The sequence below is a fragment of the Podarcis tiliguerta genome, assembly GCF_965153285.1.
Source record: "Podarcis tiliguerta genome assembly, chromosome: 7".
Lineage (NCBI taxonomy): Eukaryota > Metazoa > Chordata > Lepidosauria > Squamata > Lacertidae > Podarcis > Podarcis tiliguerta.
Genome location: NC_139540.1, coordinates 19,441,314 through 19,463,433, shown reverse-complemented (window position 1 = coordinate 19,463,433; position 22,120 = coordinate 19,441,314). Strand labels below are relative to the sequence as shown.

General features: G+C 46.2%; 1 protein-coding gene across 3 annotated transcripts; it reads right to left on the bottom strand.

Moving 5' to 3' along the window:
- Nucleotides 1-1,215: 1,215 nt before the first annotated feature.
- Nucleotides 1,216-14,879, bottom strand: KCNV1 (potassium voltage-gated channel modifier subfamily V member 1). Of its 3 annotated transcripts, none has more exons than XM_083450591.1 (4): nucleotides 14,671-14,879; nucleotides 9,264-9,776; nucleotides 7,580-8,106; nucleotides 1,216-2,158 (listed from the first exon to the last, which is right to left on the bottom strand). In XM_083450591.1, exons 2-4 carry the CDS (start codon nucleotides 9,743-9,745, stop codon nucleotides 1,647-1,649), a joined length of 1,521 nt encoding a protein of 506 aa, XP_083306717.1. In that variant the 5' UTR covers nucleotides 9,746-9,776; nucleotides 14,671-14,879; the 3' UTR covers nucleotides 1,216-1,646. The 3 variants fall into 3 exon arrangements, with proteins under 3 accessions (XP_083306717.1, XP_083306716.1, XP_083306718.1); XM_083450590.1 differs by having other exon boundaries at nucleotides 14,721-14,879; XM_083450592.1 differs by having other exon boundaries at nucleotides 14,725-14,879.
- Nucleotides 14,880-22,120: the final 7,241 nt, after the last annotated feature.

Genomic DNA, 22,120 nt, shown 5'->3' with positions numbered 1-22,120 from the left:
CCCCCTGACACCCAAGAATCTTGGGAACTATAGTTTAAGAGTGCTGGGAATTACCCCTCAGAAAGGTACAAAGTGCAGTCCTCAGGGGACTTGGGGTGGGAAGCCACATGCTTTAAATGTATGATGTGGATGTCTCCTACATCCCAATCTCCTACACCCCCATTTTGATTGTGTGGTACTTCTAATGCCAAGCTTTCAGGTTCATTCCCTGTATGGGACCACTGTATATTCCTCCATTGCAGGAGTTGGGCTCAATGATCCTGAGGGTCTCTATGATTGTTTAAAGCTGCAATTCTATGCATACATCCTGCAAGTAAATGACAACATGGAACTTACTCCACAGTAGCTGTGCACAGGATTAGAATGTAAGTATTTGTGTGGGGGGGTGTGTGGGGGGGGGAGCAGGGTTTCAGATATGCATTGTGAAAGTCACTATGACAAATGTCAGAGCAAGAATGGGAGACCCGTAGTCCTCTGGAGGTTGATGGAATATTCAACTTCCATCATATCTGACTATTGGCCATGCTAGGAGGCACCAAAATTTAGAATTAGTTGGCTCTGCCTGTCGGAGGGATCCCTGCCTTTTGCCCACCAGTTCCCAGGCACTACTGGTTGGAGTTCAATAATATCTGGAGCGTCTCAGGTTCCTCACATCTGATTTAGGCTATAAGTAGGACTTGCTGATCAGAAGGTTGGCGGTTCGAATCCCCGCGATGGGGTGAGCTCCTGTTGCTTGGTCCCTGCTCCTGCCAACCTAGCAGTTTGAAAGCACGTCAAAGTGCAAGTAGATAAATAGGTACCGCTCCGGCGGGAAGGTAAACGGTGTTTCCGTACGCTGCTCTGGTTCACCAGAAGCGGCTTAGTCATGATGGTGACATGATCCGGAAAAACTGTCTGCGGACAAACACTGGCTCGCTTGGCCAGTAAAGCGAGATGAGCGCTGCAACCCCAGAGTTGGCCATGACTGGACCTAATGGTCAGGGGTCCCTTTACCTTTACCTTATGACTTTCCTCAAAAGGGTAAATGAGGTTGAGAGAAGCTGAGTCCCCCATCTCTGCGATGGACTAAATCATGTCTCAAATTGGCTACTGTGGACACAACTGTAAAGGATCCTCATCTCTTGCTATTTTTTTTTTAAATAAAAAACTCTTTAAAATATAATACAAAACAGTACAACAACTTTCATTTTGCTAACACTTTATTTTTTCATATTAAAGCAAGCATAAGAACTATTACCAAATAACCGAAACATTGTTTTATGTAGATGAATCCGCCATTTTATTTTAATGAATGGTCTAAATGGTAAGAGTCAGTATAACCTGAGTGTTTTTGCTTTTAATAAGCCTTTGGGTTAGGGTAATTATTGTCATATGCTCAGAAACCTGGAAAGGGAAATTTAATAGGGGAGAACATGAAACAATTGTTAGCCTCGTATTCAACACAGCATTTATTCTCAAGGCTGACGAAACATTAGACACACATTTTAAACAGTGTAGTGTTCTCTAGAGGTTGTTGGATTACAACTCCCATCAGTCCCAGCAAACATTGCCAATGGTAATAAAATGATGGGTGTTGTAGTCTAACAATATCTGGACAGTACGACATTGGCTACCCCTGCCTTATGCTGTTTTGTTTTTTAAAGAAATCAAAACCAAAACTCATCACCACCACTGCTCCTAGTGCTTGTTCTGTCCCGGCCTTTTAGCCTCAGCACATCCATGACACTTCGAGCATAGACGTCGCGCAAATTAACATTGACGGTGCAATCGCTGGACATGTTCTTTGTGAGCTTCTTTAAGGCTTCACGCTGTCGGAGAGCAGCTTCCTTTATCTTCAGCGTGAAGTAACAGGCAGAAAAGCGGTCATTGATGATGGCTATTGGCAGAGCCAGAACGAGAATTCCCGACAATATACACACGAACGCCACTATCTTGCCGATGGTTGTGTCCGGCCTAATGTCTCCGTAGCCAACTGTCGTCATGGATGTCGTAGCCCACCACCAGGCACAGGGCACACTTGTGAAGGTTGTGCCATGGACACCTTGCTCGACAAAGAACTCCATGGTGGAGAAGATGGAGATGCCCACAGAGAGGAAAAGCAGGAGCATGCCGACCTCTTCGTAGCACTGGGCAATGGTCATGCCCAGGGACCGCAAACCTGCAACGCAATAGAGGATTTCAGTTCAGGTCACAGCCTCCATCAGTGGTGGCTGGTGCCCCCTTCTCAGGGCCTGGACTGAGGAGGAATGGTGGAGACCACCCCCCATTCTCCTGAACCTTCCCAAGAACAGGAGGACTGTATAGATTTAGAACAGTGGTTTGCAGAAGGGCATAGTTCAGAGACTGCAGAGGGGAGAAGCTGGGAAATATTGGGAGAGGAACAGCAGGAAGAAGCAGCACCAGGGGAGAGACCACTGACAGACTCAGTGTCTTTGGAAAGCATTCCTGTCCTTCCCTCTCCCAGAACCAGGCGTGCACTGAAGGTAGTAGAGCAGAAAGCTCAGAGGCAGAAAGCTCAGATTAGGTGTGACATACAATAGAACAGACGGAGGGGGGTGGGACTTTACTCGGAGCAATGGCATTATCCTAGTTAGAATGCATTCCTTCAGCTCTCTCTGTGCATAGTGAATAAATTACTTGGTAAGAAACGTTTTTTGTTTATCTGGTTCTTGGCTGCCACCATGGGAGGGATCAGATTCCTTGAAGCCTGATGCCCCTGGGACTTGTAGGGTGGATGGCTGGGATGCCAACGGCAGGTGGAACCTGCATCAATGACAGCTGAGCCCCATAATTCTAGTTTTGTCCCCCTGCTGCAAGGGCAATAGTAAGACAAGCTAAACAGGACCAGTAATGGAGTGGGATAGAGAGGCCTTGAGCAAAGCTGTGGTCATGTGAGCTCCTGCCTTCTGAGCAGCAGAGGTTGAACTAAAGCCCACTTGGAAAGGGAGAGCAAATGGTACAAATACTTCCTTAGGTCTGAAGTGGCTCAGAGGCCAAATGTGGCTCTCTAGGTCTTTCTATTGGGCCCGCAAAACTCTCCTTAGGACACAAGCCTCCTTTCCTGGCTAGACCCTCAGTGTCCTAGCTTTGCATGCTTTACATGGCTAGAATGTATCCTTGACTTCTGATCAAGCCACTTGCTTGCCTGGATGGAGGTGTGCATGCAGAAACTAGCCTACTGTACAAAGGTAACATCTGCATTTATTTACACACCCACTTTTGCCTCTGGTACTACCCACCACTGGCATGTGGTCCTCAGGAGAGGATACAGCCTTTGGGTTGAAAAAGTGCTCTCATCTCACCCAGTATTTATTAGGGGAGGAGGCCCAATATAGCAAAAGAGGAAGGAAAATGCTTTTGGAGAGGTTGGACATGGGGTCTGAATGAATGGAACAGCCTGGCTATTCTCCCTTAATGGTTAAAACCAAAACAAAACATATTCAGTATCCTTATGTAGCTGGGAATCAACCAGCACTCAGTAGAGTAGAACAATTTCTTCCCATGCCTTGGATGCAGTACTTCTGTGTAACCCATATTAGCATTTGCCCTTTTAAAGCAGCATCACGCTGTTGGCTCATATTTAGTTTGTTGACTCAGGATCCATCTGAGTTCTGCTGAAGTCCTTAAGTAAGTGATACTGCTTACCCAGTCATCTCTCCAAATTTTGTACTTGAGAATCATTTCCTGCATGCAAGAGCTGACATTCATCTACTGTACCTCAATACTAAATGTATATGAAATAATGAATTTTAGAGGAGGATAACTGCCAACTGTATGAGCTCAGGACTATAGCTTTATTATCACCAGCCCTGGCCCCTCCTCCCCAAAAAAACCCTTTCATATCAACTAGCCTCACATCAAAACAAGATTCTGTTCGATTGAGGTATTCCACACAGCTGCAATTTATGTACATGCATGTGTAAAAACAGCATCAACCCTCATATTTTTAGGCTGAAGTCCTATACAGACATCTGGGAGTTAGTCCCATTGAACTTCATGGGGTTCCTTCCAAGCACAAACAGGCTTGAAATGCATAGCACCTAATTTATGTCTCTTGTGAATGCCATTTTAATGGCACATCTCAGTTGTTTAAAATAAAAATTGACTGTTTTCCATCTCAAGCCTTCTCCAAGTTTCTTCAAAGATGGAACAATTAAAGAGCTGGTGATCCATCAGTCTATGTATGGGAGATATGACATAAAAACAATATGCCGTAGTGTCAAGATGTGTCAAGTAACTTATGCTAGTCTGGTGGAGTAGCAAGTATAACTTGCCTGCAGGAGTGGTATCATGTTTTAACACAAAACATGGACTCTTTAACACCAGGATGCATTGTGGGTAGAAGTCCTCACCATAAGAGTTCATTGCCATTTTGCCCCGGCTTGGATACCAGCAAGTTTCTTCTGCCCTTACTCAATCTCATTATTCCTCATTGTCTCTTTAAATAAATTCTCACCTCACCTCCTATGATGAGTAAAAACTGATTCCAAGGGACCAGCAAGGAAAGATGACTCTCTTATCTTTCATGGCACCCGTGACTAACATAGATCACATATGTTATATGGACATAAAAGTTTCTTTCCTCTCTCTTTCTTCCTGCAATATGTTACAAACTGGAATGATTCTGAAAATAAAAGAAATTACAGAAGCTAGAAGGCCACTGCTTTGTTAACAGTTCAATGATGCTCAGTTTATTTAATGAACCTATTGTTAGGAGGTTGTCTCCTGGAAGCTGGCATGTTTTCTGAATTAGATACCCAGAGGTTGGCTGCAATGCTGGAAATGTGTGAGAGAAATAAATATGTGATTGAGTGTTTCAGTATCTTTAACAGTTTTACATTGTTTTCTGAGACTCCTGGAACTTATGAAGCAGCTATATACATTCAGCAAATAAAACAGGTAAAGTAAGTGAAAGGTTTTTTCCATCTGCCCCCAGATGAAAATGGGGGCATAGTTTGGGGGGGGGGTTGCCTTATCTTCTGCCATGTACCGTATTTTTCGTCCCATAGGATGCTCCATTCCATAGGACACACCTAGTTTTTTTTGGGGAAATAAAGGAAATTCCCCCCTTTATTTCCCCCCCAAAAGCAGGTCAGGGAAACCGTACCAGGTCGAGGAACCGCGGGATGGCGGCGCTGCGCCTCCCTGCTGTCTCCCGAGCTTGTGGGGCTGGCTGATGTCTGCCCGGCGCGCGGGGTGCTCTGCTTCAGGGCGCTTCACCCGCCGGGCGGCAGGCTACTATCCGCAGCCTAGACATCCCTGCGGGACCTCCCGCAGGGCTGCCTAGGCTGTGGATGTGTTCCCGAAGTGCCGGGCGCTCTGCTTTCAGGGTGCCCGACGCTCCAGGAAGCAGGCTGCTATCCGCAGCCTAGACATCCCTGCGGGACCTCCCACAGGGCTGCCTAGGCTGCGGATGTCTTCCTAAAGCCTGGAGAGTGAGCGGGGTCGGTGCGCACCGACCCCTCTCGCTCTCCAAGCTTCAGCGAAAGCCTGCATTCGCCCCATAGGACGCGCCCAGATTTCCCCTTCATTTTTGGAGGGGAAAAAGTGCGTCCTATAGGGCGAAAAATACGGTATATATTACAAAATGAAGCCTTCAGTGCTCTGCCAACTAAAGGAAACCGATCTGGGATTTCTCTCCATTTGAGGAAGTGGGGAACATGTTGCAACAACAGATTCATCTGAGGCAACATTTGAGCCCATCAGCTGCAAACATAGCCTTGCTGCTATGACTTTCTAATCTGATCTGTTCAAGAATAAAAGAAGCAAACAGAATATTATAAATTCAGAATAGCTGTGTTCATATAGGCAACCCCTTCTAGGCAAATGTTTGCAGATATGAATCCAGTTTTATTTTGAATAGTAATGCAATGCTGCTAGCAAGCCATCTCTGACCCTTGCCAGTTTACCCACTGTTGACAATGAAATGGGCAGGCAACCAAATTAGCTTATATAGCACTAATAGGGGGGTGATGAAAAGGTTAGGAGAAGTGATTAGAGGGAGTTTCTAGCATGACGGTCCAATTAACCTGTGTTGGGGTAATAACATTATTTCTGAACTGTACCACTTCAGGATGCTAACATGATTGGATACTCTTCCACCCCACCGCTCAAACAAGTCAAATTCCCTGAACAGAGAAAACTAGATGCAGTGAAGGTTTTAGGCCAGTCTTCTTCCTAACATGTTTTCCTGCATGTAGGGATTTTTCTTCTGTTGTTGTTGTACGAAGGAGAATTCAGTCCTGTAATTCCTGCTGCCCCCTACTACTATTGGTGCAGTTCAGAAACAGGTTTGTTCCTTGTAAGAACTAGGCCTCAGACCAGGGGTGAGGAACCAGTTGCCCTTCAAATGTTGCTGGGTTACAACTCCCATCATCCCTGGCAGAGGCTGATGGGAGTCCATCAACAACTAGAAGGTTCACAGGCTTCCCACCCTGGCAACCTAAAAACCATGAAGATTTGCCTATTCAGCTTCTCAGAACTGTAGGACCTCAGGGCAGATTTAGATAGTTTTCTAGAGGGAGATGTCACCCTGAGGTGAACTGGTCCCCTCTGCTTAATTCTCCCACAATTGTGGGATACAGAAAAGATTCAGTTTCCTGTGGAAAGTGAGGCTTGCTAAGAAGGCACTAGAGCATGAGACTCTTAATCTGAGAGCTATGGGTCAAGCCCCATGTTGGGTGAAAAATTCCAGCATTGCAACGGGTTGGACTAGATGGTCCTCATGGTCTCTTCCAACTCTTATGATGGAAGGTCCTAGGAAGGGTACCATAGCTCTGTGGTAGAGCTGCTGTTTTGCATGCAAAAGATCCTTGGTTCAATGCCCGGCATCTCTTGTTAGAAGGATCAAATGACTCTGCTTTTGATCCTGGAGAGGCACTGCTGGGCAAAGTAGACTATACTGAGGGAGATCGGCAGATCGCATCACCTGGTTTAAGGCAGCTTTCAGACAAGGGACTGTGTCCATCAGATGACAGAGGAAGCACTGTTGAAATTAGGCATTGCGGTGACAGAGTAAGTCGATAAACTGAAAGGAAAGGAATTATGAAATACCCTCTCTCTGGCCACATTCACACAATATATTTAAAGTACTATGCTACTACCAGCGCTTCTCTCTCTCCCTGGGGGTACTCAAGGGTACGGCAGTACCAGCACATTTCCCTCCCCCAAATGTTAAAAGTGTGGCACTTACTTCATGGTGAGTACCCACACACATACACCCCCCCACACACAAAAGCACTGGATACCACTTTTAAGCAGTTATGGCTTCCCCAAAGACTTCTGGGAGCCGTAGTTTGTGCTGAGAGTTGTTAGGAGACCCCTGTTCCCCATGAAGAGTGATGGACTGTTAAACCTATCTGGGATATGTACAGTCACTTGCTTGCCTTGGAAATGATTCTGGGGGTAGGGTCTGTCTGGAGTTTGGTGGCTACAAAGTTTAGCTTGCAACATGGGACCAGTCTCATGTTGTGGGCCTCTGCTCATATGGAAGTCAGCTTCTCATCTGAGTTTCTTAAAATCGCCACCCCCCTTAGGTAGAACCACAAAATAATCAGTTTCCTACACCATGTAGATTTACCTGTTGAATGCCGGCCCAACTTCAGCATGCGCAGACCCCTCAGCAGCCTTAACACCTGAACAATACGTCCCATGTTTTCCAGCTCCTGGGAGCTGTGTCTGCCACGCAAGCTCTCCACTACCAGTGTGATGTAGAAGGGCAAAATGGCTAGCAGGTCTATGATGTTTGCTACATTCCGTATGAAGTAGAATTTCTTCTGTGCGCACAGGAAACGCAGGGCAAACTCTCCTGTGAACCAGGCGATACACACATACTCCAGGATGTCAAGGAGGTGTGGTGGCAGCCAGCTCAGTTCTACAGAGATGAGGGCCATGTTGGCAATAGAGATGATGACAAAGGCCATGGAGATGGTGCCAAAAGTCCTGGCAGCGACAGAAGACCCAGGTTTTTCCAATACCTCCCAAAGCTTCTGCCTGAATCTGGGGCAGAGGCTCCCGGAGAAGTCCTCTTCCTCTTCCTGGGCATCAAGTGCTTCAGCTTCTTTCTTGATATCCAAGGCTTCGCTCAGTTCCTTCCTCCTGAAGTACCTGTGCAAGGCAGCGAAGCACAAAATGTGACACTATAGTACATCTGAAATGAATGCAAACACATGTGGCAGCATGGTGCACCACCACAACCAACTTCAATTACAAATGCAAAAAGACAGCGGCCACTGACTTCAAGGTGTGCTCTTGTAAACCTCAGAGCTGTGAAGCCGGATGATCAGCAAAAGGGACAAACCTAAAATCATCCTCAACTCCTCCGTGCTACACATCAAGTCTGCCTTAAAAACAGGGGTGGCTAACCAGTGGCCCTCCAGGTGTCTTGGACTACAACTCCCATCAGCTCCAACCAGTATGGCTAATTGGCAGGGCTGATGGGAGTTGTAGCTCATCAACATCCAGATTGCCACAAGCTAGCTGTCCTTGCTTTATATCACACATTAATTTAATCCCAGGAGGAACCTGTTTCAAGGTTACATTAGCCAGCCTCAGCCCAGTATACCTGAATGAGTGTCTCCACCCCCATTGTTCAGCTCCGAGGGCCTTCTGGTGGTTCCCTCACTGCAAGAAGTGAGGTTACAGGGAACCAGGCAGAGGGCCTTCTCAGTAGTGGCACCTGCCCTGTGGAACGCCCTCCCACCAGATGTCAAGGAAATAAACAACTATCTGACTTTTAGAAGACATCTGAAGGCTGTCAGGGAAGAATTTAATGTTAGAAGTTTTATTCTGTTTAATATTCCATTGGGAGTGCCCAGAGTGGCTGGGGTATAAATAATAAGGTATTATTATTATTATTAGTAGTAGTAGTATGCCCAGTAATTTTTTTCTAGGAAAAACTGTCAGAGTTGCCCCCCCCCCCCAAGCACTTGTCTGCTTTCCTCCCTCCCTCACCCTGCCACCCCCCCACCCCCGGTGAGCCCTTCTGCAGCGGGCCCATCCACAACCCCAACTTCCACACCCTTTCCAAGTACACAAGCAGCTTCAATACCAAACTCAACCACTGCCATAATTTTCTGTCCTGCTGCTGCCTTGCCTAGGTGGCAGGAATCCACATCAGTGGCACCCAGGCCACCACCTCATCTTAATTCCCTTCATCTGTGCTTACCTCACCTCTCCCCAACTGCAGAATTAATCTACAATGCCCTCCTGAAGCCTTCCCCAACCCTACTGGATTTGGGTCCATGGCCCCATCAATTACTCACCTGTCCCTGCAGCAAGAGTCAATGCTGAGCTCATCCAGCCCCCAATACTGGATCTCCTGCAGGAAGGAAAGTGCACAGAGCTGATCCATCACATGCAGCCGGCCCGTCTGGTAATAATTATGGATGTAACTAAATGCCTGAGAGCTCCGATCAAAGAAATATTCATTCTCCACCAAATTGGCATCATCGCAGAGATCCAGGAGGCTGGAGGCAACGTCCCGGGCAGCTGACACCACTACAGCCAGCTTGCCCAGGCGGGTGTCCGGGTAGCAGCACAGCTTTTTCTGGGACAGCACAAAGCGGGCCCCTCCCACATTGACTGTGATGCAGTCCAAGGACGGGGCCACCGGCCGCAGCAAGGTTCCTGGCTCCTCCTCGCTGCAGAAGACACTGGACTCCACAGATCCAAAGGAGGTGCTCTCACCCAGCTCCTCTCCAGATGCTCCTGAAGAAAGGGACAGGCAGCAAGGAGGGGACTTCATTCTTCAGCTGCCAGAGGCAGCCTTCTCTCTCCTAGAGAAAACGACACATGCAAGTCAAAGAGCCCATGCTGGGGCAAAGCAACAGAATGAACAATTATGCATTGCTGTTTTCAGTTTCCTCAATTCCTCATGTAGCACTTTGTCTGCAAGATCTGCAGTGGCTGCCAATCTGCTACTGGGTCAAGATTTTGGTGAAGAAGAAGAAGAGTTTGGATTTGATATCCCGCTTTATCACTACCCTAAGGAGTCTCAAAGCGGCTCACATTCTCCTTTCCCTTCCTCCCCCACAACAAACACTCTGTGAGGTGAGTGGGGCTGAGAGACTTCAGAGAAGTGTGACTAGCCCAAGGTCACCCAGCAGCTGCATGTGGAGGAGTGGAGATGCGAACCCGGTTCCCCAGATTACGAGTCCACTACTCTTAACCACTACACCACACTGGCTCTACATAGGGCCTTGTATGTTAGCACTGTATGGTGCTAACATACAAGGCCCTATGCACCTCAGATGCAGTCTGCCTGAGAGATCGTGTCCTCCCTAAAAGAGGGCATGTCTTGCAGTGAGACCTGGAGACTGACCTCCTGGTTGTGGGTGGGTCTACTGGATAGCCACAACACCCAATTGGTAGGTCCCTCATTGCTGGGTGTAATCTGGCCAATGGTGCGCAGTCTAAATGGATCAAGGGGCCTATATAAACCCATGCACGTGTCCCAGAGCTTCCTCTTTCAGCTCGTGCATCAGAACACCTGCCCACCTCTCCCTAATTTTAGGGCATTTTGCGATTGACCTTGCTGTGCAGTCGTGTGTCATCTGTCGTTGGGACAGGGGCACAGCAGGAATTTTCCCCCACTTGGCTGATTGGCTGTGGCCATTTGGGTTTCATCTGCCGCATAGCATATCGTCACAACTTGTAAGGTTGCGCATAGGCCCTGGTTCATGTGATGGGGTGGGAGAACGGTCTTGCCATCCATATGTGAAGGGTATTCTGTTAAAGGAATCCAGAGCCTCAACTTGGTTTGGTCAACCCCCGAAAGGGGGTTGTGCCTGTGCCTGAGTGCAGGGGAGCATCTGGGGAGTGAACAGAGTCTGTTCCCAGGCTTTTCACCTGCCTCAGGTGTTCACCCTTGGCTGACCTATGATAGAGCTCTGGGTCAGCGCTACCTGCAAGGGTGTAGGGAGCTAGTCGAACCAGAGCCTATGCAACCACTCACTTTTCTGTAATCAATAAAGTTGTGGCCTAAATTCTGCCAAAAACTAAAACTAAAATTTGAGTCAAATGTGTCTTTATTTAAGGGGGAGGTCTCTGGGTCTGAACACGCAAATCACCTTACCCCCTCACATCACTGTGTTCTACAAAAGAGTACCTAAATTATCAGAAGCCCATTCCCCAGTAACTCAGAGCAGGGCCTTCTCTGTGTCTGCCCCTGTTTTGTGGAACTGCATCCTTGTTGAGATACAACAAACACACACTATTTGTAGTTTCTGGAAACAATGGAAAACATATTTGTTTCAACAAGTCTTTGCAGCTGGATGTTGTGGTTTTTTAAGTTTCTCTCACCCTTTGATGCTTTTTTTATTGGGTTACCGGTACATCGAATGTTGCAACAGAAGAACCCATTCCTCACTGCACAGTACAGATTTCAGGATCAGAAGAAATGAAGGGTTTTCTTTTAAGGTGAGGGTGTGTGTGTTAGTGCTGGCCACTATGGTTTCAGAAATAAGTAAACGAAGTCTAGTAGGATATCAAGTTGCTCAGGTTTGTATCTTCTATGTCCTTTCCTGTAGGAAATAGAACCAACTGGCCACTAACCATAAGGTTCGAGATCCAAATATTTGAAATATATAAATATTGTTCCATCTTCATAATATAATCCCTCTGGGTATAGAATGTGGAGGAGTGTTTTTTTTTTTTGTACCAGTTACAGGTTACTCAAAGTCACTATGGAACCATAAGATACTAGATATGAAAGTAACTTTTTTATGACTAAATGTCCAACACAGCAGGGCATGTTAAGCAGAGATGCAGTGACTGGCACAAAACCAGTTTCATGGGAGCTAAGTCTAGCACTCTTTCCACTACTAATAGCAGTGGATGCCTATGAGCAACCAAGCCAGATTTAAGGTTCTGCTACTTACATACAAAGTCCTAAATAACTCTGGACTAGGTTACCTGAAAAACCATCTTTCTCCCCACTGCCCGGTAAGGGCACTACAATCAGTGAATGGAACCTGGTTAGATTTCTCACAGCCTGATGATTATTGGGCTTTTTCACTGGCAGCACCAGTGTTGGGGAATGCCCTCCCTGCTGGAATACAAGAGACCCCATCAATATTGGCATTCTGCTGGCCCCTGAAGACACACAATCCCCTAAATTGAACTTCTGATTTTATTGTTTTAACTGTTTTACCAGTTGTGCTAGCTCCTATATCGTACATCCTAATTAAGGAAGTTCTAAAGTCCCAATGGAATTGATACTGTGTATTTTAATTATGTAATGCTTTTATACTTGATTTTATAGTTGTAAACTACTTGGAAGCCTTTTGGGAGGATAAGCAGTATATAAACAAATAAAGGTCAGCGACTCCCATTGCCCATTCACCATATTAGCTGGGGCTGATGGGAGCTGGAGTTCTGCAACATTTGGAGGACCAGAGATTTCCCATTCTGGTCCTTCTACACTACCTGGTTCTCAGCTTGTACAGCATGCTAGAGCCTAGGAGAACAAGGTACCTTACCAGGTGGCTGCTTGCATAACAAAAAATGATGACTGTCCTTCCCGTTATTATTCTGAACCCAAAGCAACTTCTGGGAAATGCTTCACTAAAAGCACAAGTGCAGAGAAGTTGCATGCCATGACATTTAGGGATGACCACTCACGAGATCTCTTGAAACTGCTTAGCAATCCCTTGCAGTTAAAAAGAAGACAGCTCATTATCACTAGTTTTATTGGCCGGCAATGAAAACAATGGCTAATGTACACATTAGGTTTCCTCACTGGAATTTTGTTTAATATGAGGCAGTTTCCTTTTCAACATCTAGGCTGCACTCCTCTGCACACTTATCTAGGAATAAGCCCTATTAAACACAACAGGACTTGCTTCTTCCATGGATTTTTCAATTAACCTTGGCAAGGAACTGGCAAGGAGCAGGAGCTGCAATTTACATCCGTGGCACTTTAAAAATTAAAACAAATGCGCCAATTAGTCCTTCACATTCTCTACCCATTCTGCAGATTACACACTGTTCTCTCTTTTGTGTGTGTGTGTGTGGGGGGGTGTTGGCTGGTATGTCCATCGCTTAGTGCAACTTTAGATAGGTAGAGGTAAAGGTACCCCTGACCATTAGGTCCAGTCGCAGACGACTCTGGGGTTGCGGCGCTCATCTTGCTCTATAGGCTGAGGGAGCCAGCATTTGTCTGCAGACAGCTTCCAGGTCATGTGGCCAGCATGGCGAAGCCGCTTCTGGCAAACCAGAGCAGCACACAGAAACGCTGTTTACCTTCCCGCTGGAGCGGTACCTATTTATCTACTTGCACTTGATGTGCTTTTGAACTGCTAGGTGGGCAGGAGCAGGGACCGAACAATGGGAGCTCACCCTGTCTGTGGGGATTCGAACTGCCGATCTTCTGGTCGGCAAGCCCAAGTGGCTCAGTGGTTTAGACCACAGCACCACCCACATCCCGTGCAACTTTAGATACTTCATGATTATTAGTGCAACAATGTAAAACTACTTAATAATAAACTTCAGCATCGAATACTATGCAGCAGCAATAATAATAATTAGTGCAGCATTAAATAAATGTGCATTTATATGCTAATAAAATGTGCATTTTAATCAGCATATCCCTTTATCAGTATATATCACCAGCCTACCAATTCTGTTTTGTTTCTCTAAGAATCTTAAAAATAAGCAACTGGCGAGAACACAGGAAGCTGTCTTACACTGAGTCCAACCTTTCGTCCATCTAGCTTAGCATTATCTATGCCAAGTAGCAGCAGCTCTCCAGGGTTTCAGGCAAGGGACACTTCGAACCTTATCTTGAGATGCCAGGGGTTGAATCTTGGAACTTTTGCATGCAAGGCAGATGCTTCACCAGTGAGCTAGAGCCCTTCCCTTACTTGTGCACCGAATACTAGAGTTTTATTATTAATCATAATTACTATTATTATACAAAGCTGTAAAGCAATTCACAATATCTTAATTTAATTATCATTACATGCATTTATACCCCACCTTTCCTCCAAGGAGTTCAAGGTGCTATACACAGATCACACTGCTTCCCCCATTTTATCCTTACGACAACAACCCTGTAAGGTAGGTTAGCCTGAGAGTGTGGGACTGGCACAAGGTCGGAGCATGGATCTCCTTAGTCCAAGTCCAACACTCTGCCCAAACACCAGGTCAATAATCACCCCTGTGATAGCTCAGTCAGTAGAGCATGAGACTCTTAATCTCAGGGTTGTGGGTTTGAGCCCCACATTGGGCAAAAGATTCCTGCACTAGTCGGCTTTGTGGTCTCTTCCAACTCTACGGTTCTATGATTCAGCCCCACACTTCTCTGCACATTTGCTTGGAAGCAAGTTCCACTGATTTTAATGAGACTTACTCTGTCCTTGCAAGCACACACAAGATGTCAACACACCAAATGGCATTGGATCCATCATCTCGAAACCAAGTGTTAACGCTGAAAACCAGCAAATTATTATTTTTTAAACAAAAACCCGGAGTATGTAGGACGTTAAAGATAGGTGAGCCTGCAATCCCATGCACACTTACCTGCAGGTAAGCCTCATACAACACAATGACGCTTACTTCCGAGTAAGCATGCATAAGGTTGCTCCGTCGAAGACCCCGCCGAATCCCCGCGAAATAAACCCAAGATGCGCGACACACGGAAGCAACTCGGATGGATTGACAGGAGCTCACCTATTCCAGCCAGGCATCGCCTTCAAGGTGCAAGAGCCACGCCCCCTTACCTGCCTCCACTCGTGCTGCTCCGGGCACATCGCAGGGCTACAGCTCTCCGCGCCTTCCCCGGCTGGCGCTCGCCTTTAAGGGCGGAAGGCTCGCCAGCTCCGCGCTTCTCTGCGCACAAGCGCGCTCTGCCGCCGGCGCCTGCAGCTCGCCAACTTCTGGGCAGCGCTTCTTGGTTAGGCGCGTGAGCAGGCGCACGAGCAAATCAGAGCGCAGCTCCGAGGCGACAGCAAGAGAAGGGTGGGGTTCACCACCCGGGACATCTTTTAAAGACCCTGGAGCGGGAGCCACGTGCTTAGGAAGGAAAAGGGTCTCGCCAGAGCTGAAGAATCCGCAGCCGGCTGCGCGCCCTGCAGAAAAGTTTGTTCCCTGAGTACTCGGTAGTTTGGTAGCTCCTTCGCTTGCATGCTGACTTGGATCCAGACTTGGTCATGCATGGAGCAGAGACTATTGCGTTTAAATCCCACATCTCTTCCAAGGAGGTGTACATGGTTCATTTCCTCCCCATTTTGTTCTCACAAAAACCTTGCGCTCTGGGTTATGGTGAGAGACTGTGAACAGCCCAAGGTCACCCAGTGAGCTTGAAACCAATGGGAGCCGGGCTTCCTCGTGCACCAATGAAATCAATGGGATCCAGACTTGGGTTGCTTTCAGACAACATTTATTAGGTATTCATCCTGATTTGTTTGCACAAGGTTTGCTGGGAACTTGACTGTTTATTGAGCTTTTATTCTGATTGGGTTGGGAGATTATAAGATCTCACAGTTGTTGCCCCACACACTGCTTTCATCACTTTCTCTATCACAAACGTTTGTGTGTTTTTTTTGGGGGGGGGCAGGGGAGGGAGAGTGGGTTTGCAGTAAAATAGCACCAAATCCCACTTTAATTGTGCAGCCTCAAATTGCTTATGGACAGTTGAAGGCCACCTTCAAAGTAGTGGCAGTCTGAAAGTGTCTTTAGTCAAGCTTGGTGCTGGCCCATTGAAATGACATTCTTACATCTCCAAATCCAACCCGAGGAGTCCAGTGGAACTTATCTTCTCAAGGACGAATGCCCAGGATGGCAGCCTTGCAGCTTATGAATGATGAATGTTTTCATGGAAGTGAATCTCGCCAAGTTCATTATGAACTTTATGATTGCGATCTGGCAGCAGTTAAAGCTTCCTGCTGTGCTAGTCTAATACCCAAGGATGACAGTCTATGAGAAAGCAACCCTCTGCACAAAAAACTGGTGTAAAGCAAACTGGTGTAAGTTAATCTGGTGTAAAGTTACATCAGATCAAAATTCCATTCAGCAGTGGGGCTGCTGCTCTGCCTAAGACTGGCAGAGGGAAGTAAGCAGTGGGTTGCCCAGTGGGTTGCCAGGTCACCTGTCTGTGCTGGAAGGGCATTGGATCCTGTACCTGCCTTGCCCCTTTTTGGATTGGGCAGAGCCAGGGCTGGAGACTTAATTCCAGGGGAATCAGCTGGCTGATCTGGAGCTCTGCTGCATCCTAAACTGCTCATCCTGGCAGATCTGCCATAGGATTGGCCCCTCAATTATTATAGCACAGAGAGAAAGTTCAGCCCTACTTTAATAGACCTTTAATGTTCCTTTCCTCCTCTTGAGCCAGTGTGGTGTAGTGGTTAAGAGCGGTAGACTCCTAATCTGGGGAACCGGGTTCGTGTCTCCGTTCCTCCACATGCAGCTGCTGGGTGACCTTGGGCTAGTCACATTTGTTTGAAGTCTCTCAGCCCCACTCACCTCACAGAGTGTTTGTTGTAGGGGAGGAAGGGAAAGGAGAATGTTAGCCGCTTTGAGACTCCTTACAGGGAGTGAAAGGCGGGATATGAAATCCAAACTCTTCTTCTTGTTTCTTGCCCCTTTTTCTTGCCACTAGCACCCTAAAATACGAAACACAAGAGAAATAGTATCTTGATTGCTTGTCAATGACTGCTTCTCATTTAAGACCAATAAATTATCATTGAACATGTGCTATTACTTTTCAGAAGGACAACCCTGTGAGTCTGTTGCAGCAAAAACAACAGCAGCATTAAAAAAGGTAACAAATAACATGGAGCTTTCATGGACTAGATCAGTGGTTTTCACCCAGTGTGCTGTGGCACCCTGGGGTGCCTTGAATGATGTTCAGGGGTGCCGTGGGCAACACTGGCCTCTGTCCTTCTTTCCTTCCCTCTCTCCTCTGATGCCCTCTCATGTCTCTGCCTCCCAAAGGCTTGCACAGCTGTTTGTTGCAGCAACCCTGGCTATAAGCTCCACAGGTGAATGACTTATTTATTTGGTCCCTGGGACTCTCTTTAAGACACACCCCTTCCCAGCCACACTGCACACCAGCATAGCTGTCAACTTTCAGATTTGAAAATAAGGGATCAGCAGCCTCACCTGTCCCCGGGACAGTCTACGGGATATCTAGCAATCCGGGATAGCAGCGGGAAGCAGCTGGAAATGGCGCTGGAATAAGGGAATTTCCTGCAAAAAAAGGGAAGGTTGACAGCTATGCTCACCAGGCCTGCTTTGCACCCTGCTTGGGGACTTTGGCCTGACTGGAATGTGCTCCTGAACTCTGATCGTGTTTCTTTGCTTGCCTGGATGGAAGATGGAGATGTATAGTTGTTGGCATCTGTCTGTCTATCTTAGGAAATAATGGAATGTGCCTCTGAGGGTACAGTCAAACCTCTGTGTTAGCAGCACTGGAGTGATCTCCCTGTAGCGCAAGCCCAGACAGTGTGCATGGAGGTCCTGGGCTGCCCAGAAGACAAGACCCTCCTCTCAGCCTTCCTGATGTGGTCCAATGAAAGCAGAGCAATACATTTGGCACCAGCTTGGCTGCAGGAATTGCCAGAAGGAGGCGTACAAGACACCATCCAACTGTCTTAGGGACTCCACTCCAGATTTGTGTAGGGTTCACTCCTTAGCCTTTGGTTCTCCCAAAGATATTCCGCAAGGTAAAATTAACATTTTTCTTTCTTTCTTTGCCTGCTTTTGTCTCTGGCGGAAGAGGTCACTCAAAGGTTGTCTAGTAGGGAATGTGTCTCAGGCTGAAAAAGTTTCTCTTCCCCAGGACTAGTGTCAAAGTAGACTCAAACCATGCAGCTCTCTCTGGTGTGGTTATGACTAACAGACCTGTACACAGTGGCGGAGGAACCCTCTCCGGCATCCGGGGCGGCGCAGCCTGTACAGACTGTGCATGTGCGGCAACCGTATGGGATGACGCACATGCACAGTCCGTACAGGATGCCACACATGCACAGTTTGAACAGGCTGCCACTTGAGCAGCATATGGACCGCGCACACCCTCAGCCGCTCTACAGCTGGGGAGAGGCAGGGGCCATCTTGTCACCCCTCCCACAGTGGCACCTGGGGCGACCACCCCCTCCGCCCCGCCTGTACACCCTGTTTTTCTAAAGTTTTAAAATTCAGCATCATTCATAACTGAGGCTGCAGTTATTTACGTATGTAGCCAGGAGTACCCATTAAACTTGGCAGGGCTTATTTCTGAAAAGACACATGCAGGATTTATCTGGCGCAAATATGACAGAACAATTCAAATTTGGATAAACTGTCTTTGAAATTTATGCCTGGATGCAAATTTGAGCTAGGTCGCTTCGCTGGAAATTCTGTCCCCATTTCAGCTCTGCTCCCTGGTGTTCCCAGGGATCAGACGCGAGAAGGTGCTTCCCTTCTGATCTCTGGAGATAAAAAGAGCATCAGCTGCTACAATGCTTTACAACTCTCTGGGAGACCCAGAAACATCTGCTCCGCCTTTCTGATTATTCACAGAGAATATAAGCAGATGGTTCATTCATCCCCAAAGCAGAGGACTAAACAAATTCATACCTTAAGTCAGTCAGCAGGAAGCACCATTGACTGATCTTTTTTTTCAGACAGCTGGAGTCTGTGCCTGTGGGGTTTTTTGGGGGGTGGGGTGGGGTGGAATAGACTATATGCCTGAGCTGCCTTCTCATTCCTGGATCCAGCATGGATTCAATTCCTGGCTAGCTTCCTGCTGAGGTAATGGCCCAAGTATGGGTCATTAAGGTAACAAAAGAAGTGGCTCTGTGCCATATATGTGTAAATAAACCATGTATCATATATGTGTAAATAAACCATGTATCATAAAGTCATGGCAGTCTCTGCTGTCGCTTGTTCCAAGGAAATTGAGCCTTGGGTGAGAGCCTGGGACCCCAGGAATCTTACATTGCTCAGAGATTGGGTGGTGCATAACAATAATTTAACCATTCAGGGTAGACATGTATACATGTGCACTCTTAACTATGCAGGATGTGACACATAGATAGCAGTCAAGTAAAACATTCCTAGAGTGGACATGGAAGGGAATGTTTGCTTCAGTCAGTGGAAAACTTCCTGTTTCTTCCTGAGCTGGGACAAACTTCCTCTGCATGTGACTAGAGGTGGGCGTGACCTTACCTGCCCAGGTACCAGAAGGGGCAAGGCAGGTGCCACCCTCTCTCTTTTCCATCCTGTTTCAACGAGTGAGCAGCAGTGACTGCCTGTCTGCAGTCATTGGGACTAACTCCCATATGGGGTAGTTCCATGTGTATACACTTTGTAACCTAAGTCTGCCTTCAGGGATCCATCTGTGAACTGAATGTGTGAGTAAACTTCTTTTATAATACTTTACACAAGATTGTGTCATGCCTATCCTTTTTAAGGGGGAGAAAAGGGGATTACCAGGAATCCTATATTGAGAAGCTTAAACAAGCTTGCAACAAGCTAAGCGCTATGTGTTTAAAAGGGGAATGCACTCTGATAAGTAAAGGGACTTGCTAACGCAAGTTAGGAAGGATACTATTAAACAATATATCCTCTCCTGCCTCCCTGAACATTCCCACAAACTAAACCCCATAGAGTTGAGTGGGACTTACTCTCCTTGGAAAGTGTGCATCGTGTGCATTGTCCAAAACAAAGTGGGATTTTTTTCCACAAGAAGGCCCCACCTGCTATTTACATTTAAAGCAGTATAATAACACTTTTAAGAGTCACAGTTTCACCCAGAGAATCATAGAAACTGTAAGGATTGTTAAGGATGCCAGTTGTTAGGAGACTTCTAGCCTCTTTGCAGTGCTACACTTTCCAGTGTTCCCTGGAAAGAATTTGTTGAGAATTGAATAATTGGTATTATGTGGCACCTGTAACACTGGCAGTTCTGCAGATTGAAGTGGTCCAGTGGGCATACTTGGGGCCAGGCAATCTCATGGCTAAACTGGTCCCAAATAATTAAGGGCTTTATATACTAATAGTGACACCTTGAACTTGGCCCAGTCACAAATCAGCAGCCCGTGCAAGTTCCCAAGAAAGGTTTTTTTATGCTTCCAAGGCCTCACCCCTGCCAGCAGTCATGCTGCAGCATTCTGCACTAGCTTCAGCTTCAGGATCAAGCATAGTGGAGAAAGAGCAGGATCATGCACAGTTGGCCACACTCCAGTGGCCATGCATGCCATGTAACTGAAAGCATGCTATGCAGATATTTTTGGGATCCATGCGTTCTGCACTAACATTGCAGAAGTCCTTTGATCAAATCACCTTTCAATCAGCTGAAAGGCTCCTGTCCCTCTGTTTGCTTGCTTCCACTCTGTCTCTGTGACTTTGTTAAGATATTGTTCCATAGCCATTCATAAACGGAACCAAAGAAAAGTCCTGCCCATTTCCATACCTCCCCACATTTTAATAATTCACACTATCTTGTCAATTATGTATTGACTGATGATGAACACATCCTAGACGTTGTGCTGCAATTGCAAAGTCAATATCAATTTTACATGCATGACTTGAGCGTGACTAGGGCAAGGGGTTTTACACAGAACAGTGGTTGTGGAACAGTTCACTTACAGTTCGGTTCTCCATTGTGATCTCGGCCATTTCTTCAGCATATGGTGTTGTATCCTACACACTTCAACATTTAATAGGGCACTGAACTACGATGCACAACTTATATAGCCGACCCAGCACTTGGGTGTGTGGGGCATATGGCGAGTGCTCATGTTAATGCAAAAGTGAAGTGTAAAAATAGTACAATTAGCTAGATATTTCAGTTGGAAGTTGTATGCATATGGAAGCCTGCAAATCATTAAGAGAGACACATCTTGGATGTCGCAAATAAGGCTCACTGATGACAACAAAGCAACTCATTAGTAAATTTGCATAATTGCATTCTTTATGGTTAATTTGGGATACTCAAACATCTCCTCAGATAATCTTTGCTGTACTGGCAAACAGGCAGATTCCCATTACTGACATTGTGGATGGCACTTTCAAAAGTTAACCCAAACCTCTCAGTCAACTTGATACTCATGAACACCCGGGTTAAATGTGAGAAGTTCTTTCAGAATTCAGATTTGCACAGAATGTGGATGTCACCAACAAAGTGAGAAGTAAAAAGGGAAATGGCGATTTTAAAAAAATATATATAATTTTTATTGATTTCTTTTTTAACATAATATTTCAACATACCAATAACAAAACAAATAAATTCTTTGCTCTGCTGAGCTTGTGACTTCCCTCCATCCCTTCAACCGGTTTTTAATTTTCAAGTCTTTGTGTCACACTTTATATCCTCCGCTTCAAACCTTTATGTCCTTATAATCAACTCTGTCTATATGGTCTAAAAAGTTTTAGAATTTACCATTTTGGGGAAAGGGTGAATTGAGGGAGCTGGGTATGTTTAGCCTGGAAAAGGGAAGACTGAGAGGAGATGTGATAACTGTCTTCAAATATCTAAAGGGCTGTCACACAGATGATGGAACAAGGACCTCAGTCCCTGGGAGTTGACTCCTATGCTAAGAGACATAGTTACTTTTTTTTTTTTGCAGAGGGGGTTATCTTACATCCCTGGAGTCTTCTAGGCCACTTGTCTCAATGTTCCCCTTTCATTTAAATAACCCACTAAGTTTCTGGCCCTTTTACCTAATGAAAGGCAGAGAGAAATGTGGAGTCTGAATATTATGCAACTGTTCATAAAGAAATAAAACTGTTTCTCCTTTTCAGTTCTGGCCCAAGGATGCAAAAACAGCGAGATGACTGACAAGCACTTGGCAACACACACTTAATCTTTGTGTCTCTGTGCTCTCCATTTCCTTTGCTCTGTACTTTCTCTAAATGAGATTCTAATTACCTTTGGGGAAGAAGGTAAAGCCTATTGCTGTGCTTTACTAGGGATGTTCCTCATTCATTCACCCATCCATCCATGCACCCACCCACCCATTCATTCATTCATTCATTCATGATGTTATGCTACCACTGAAATGATCCAATAAGGTGCATGGTCATCTGATTGATTCAAATGGGTCTCAATGATTTGTGTATTCCACTCATGTAAGGACAAAAAAATAAAAATAAAAATCAATAGCCTATGGAAAATATATTTAGAAAACCATATACAGTA

What these genes read in the sequence shown, in the direction of transcription:
- KCNV1 (XM_083450591.1), bottom strand. Translation starts at nt 9,745, where the DNA reads ATGAAGTCCCCTCCTTGCTGCCTGTCCCTTTCTTCAGGAGCATCTGGA. An exon ending in GACTCTTGCTGCAGGGACAG is followed by an intron (nt 8,107 to 9,263) that starts GTGAGTAATTGA and finishes TGCCTTGCACAG; the next exon opens with GTACTTCAGGAGGAAGGAAC. An exon ending in GTTGGGCCGGCATTCAACAG is followed by an intron (nt 2,159 to 7,579) that starts GTAAATCTACAT and finishes ATTGCGTTGCAG; the next exon opens with GTTTGCGGTCCCTGGGCATG.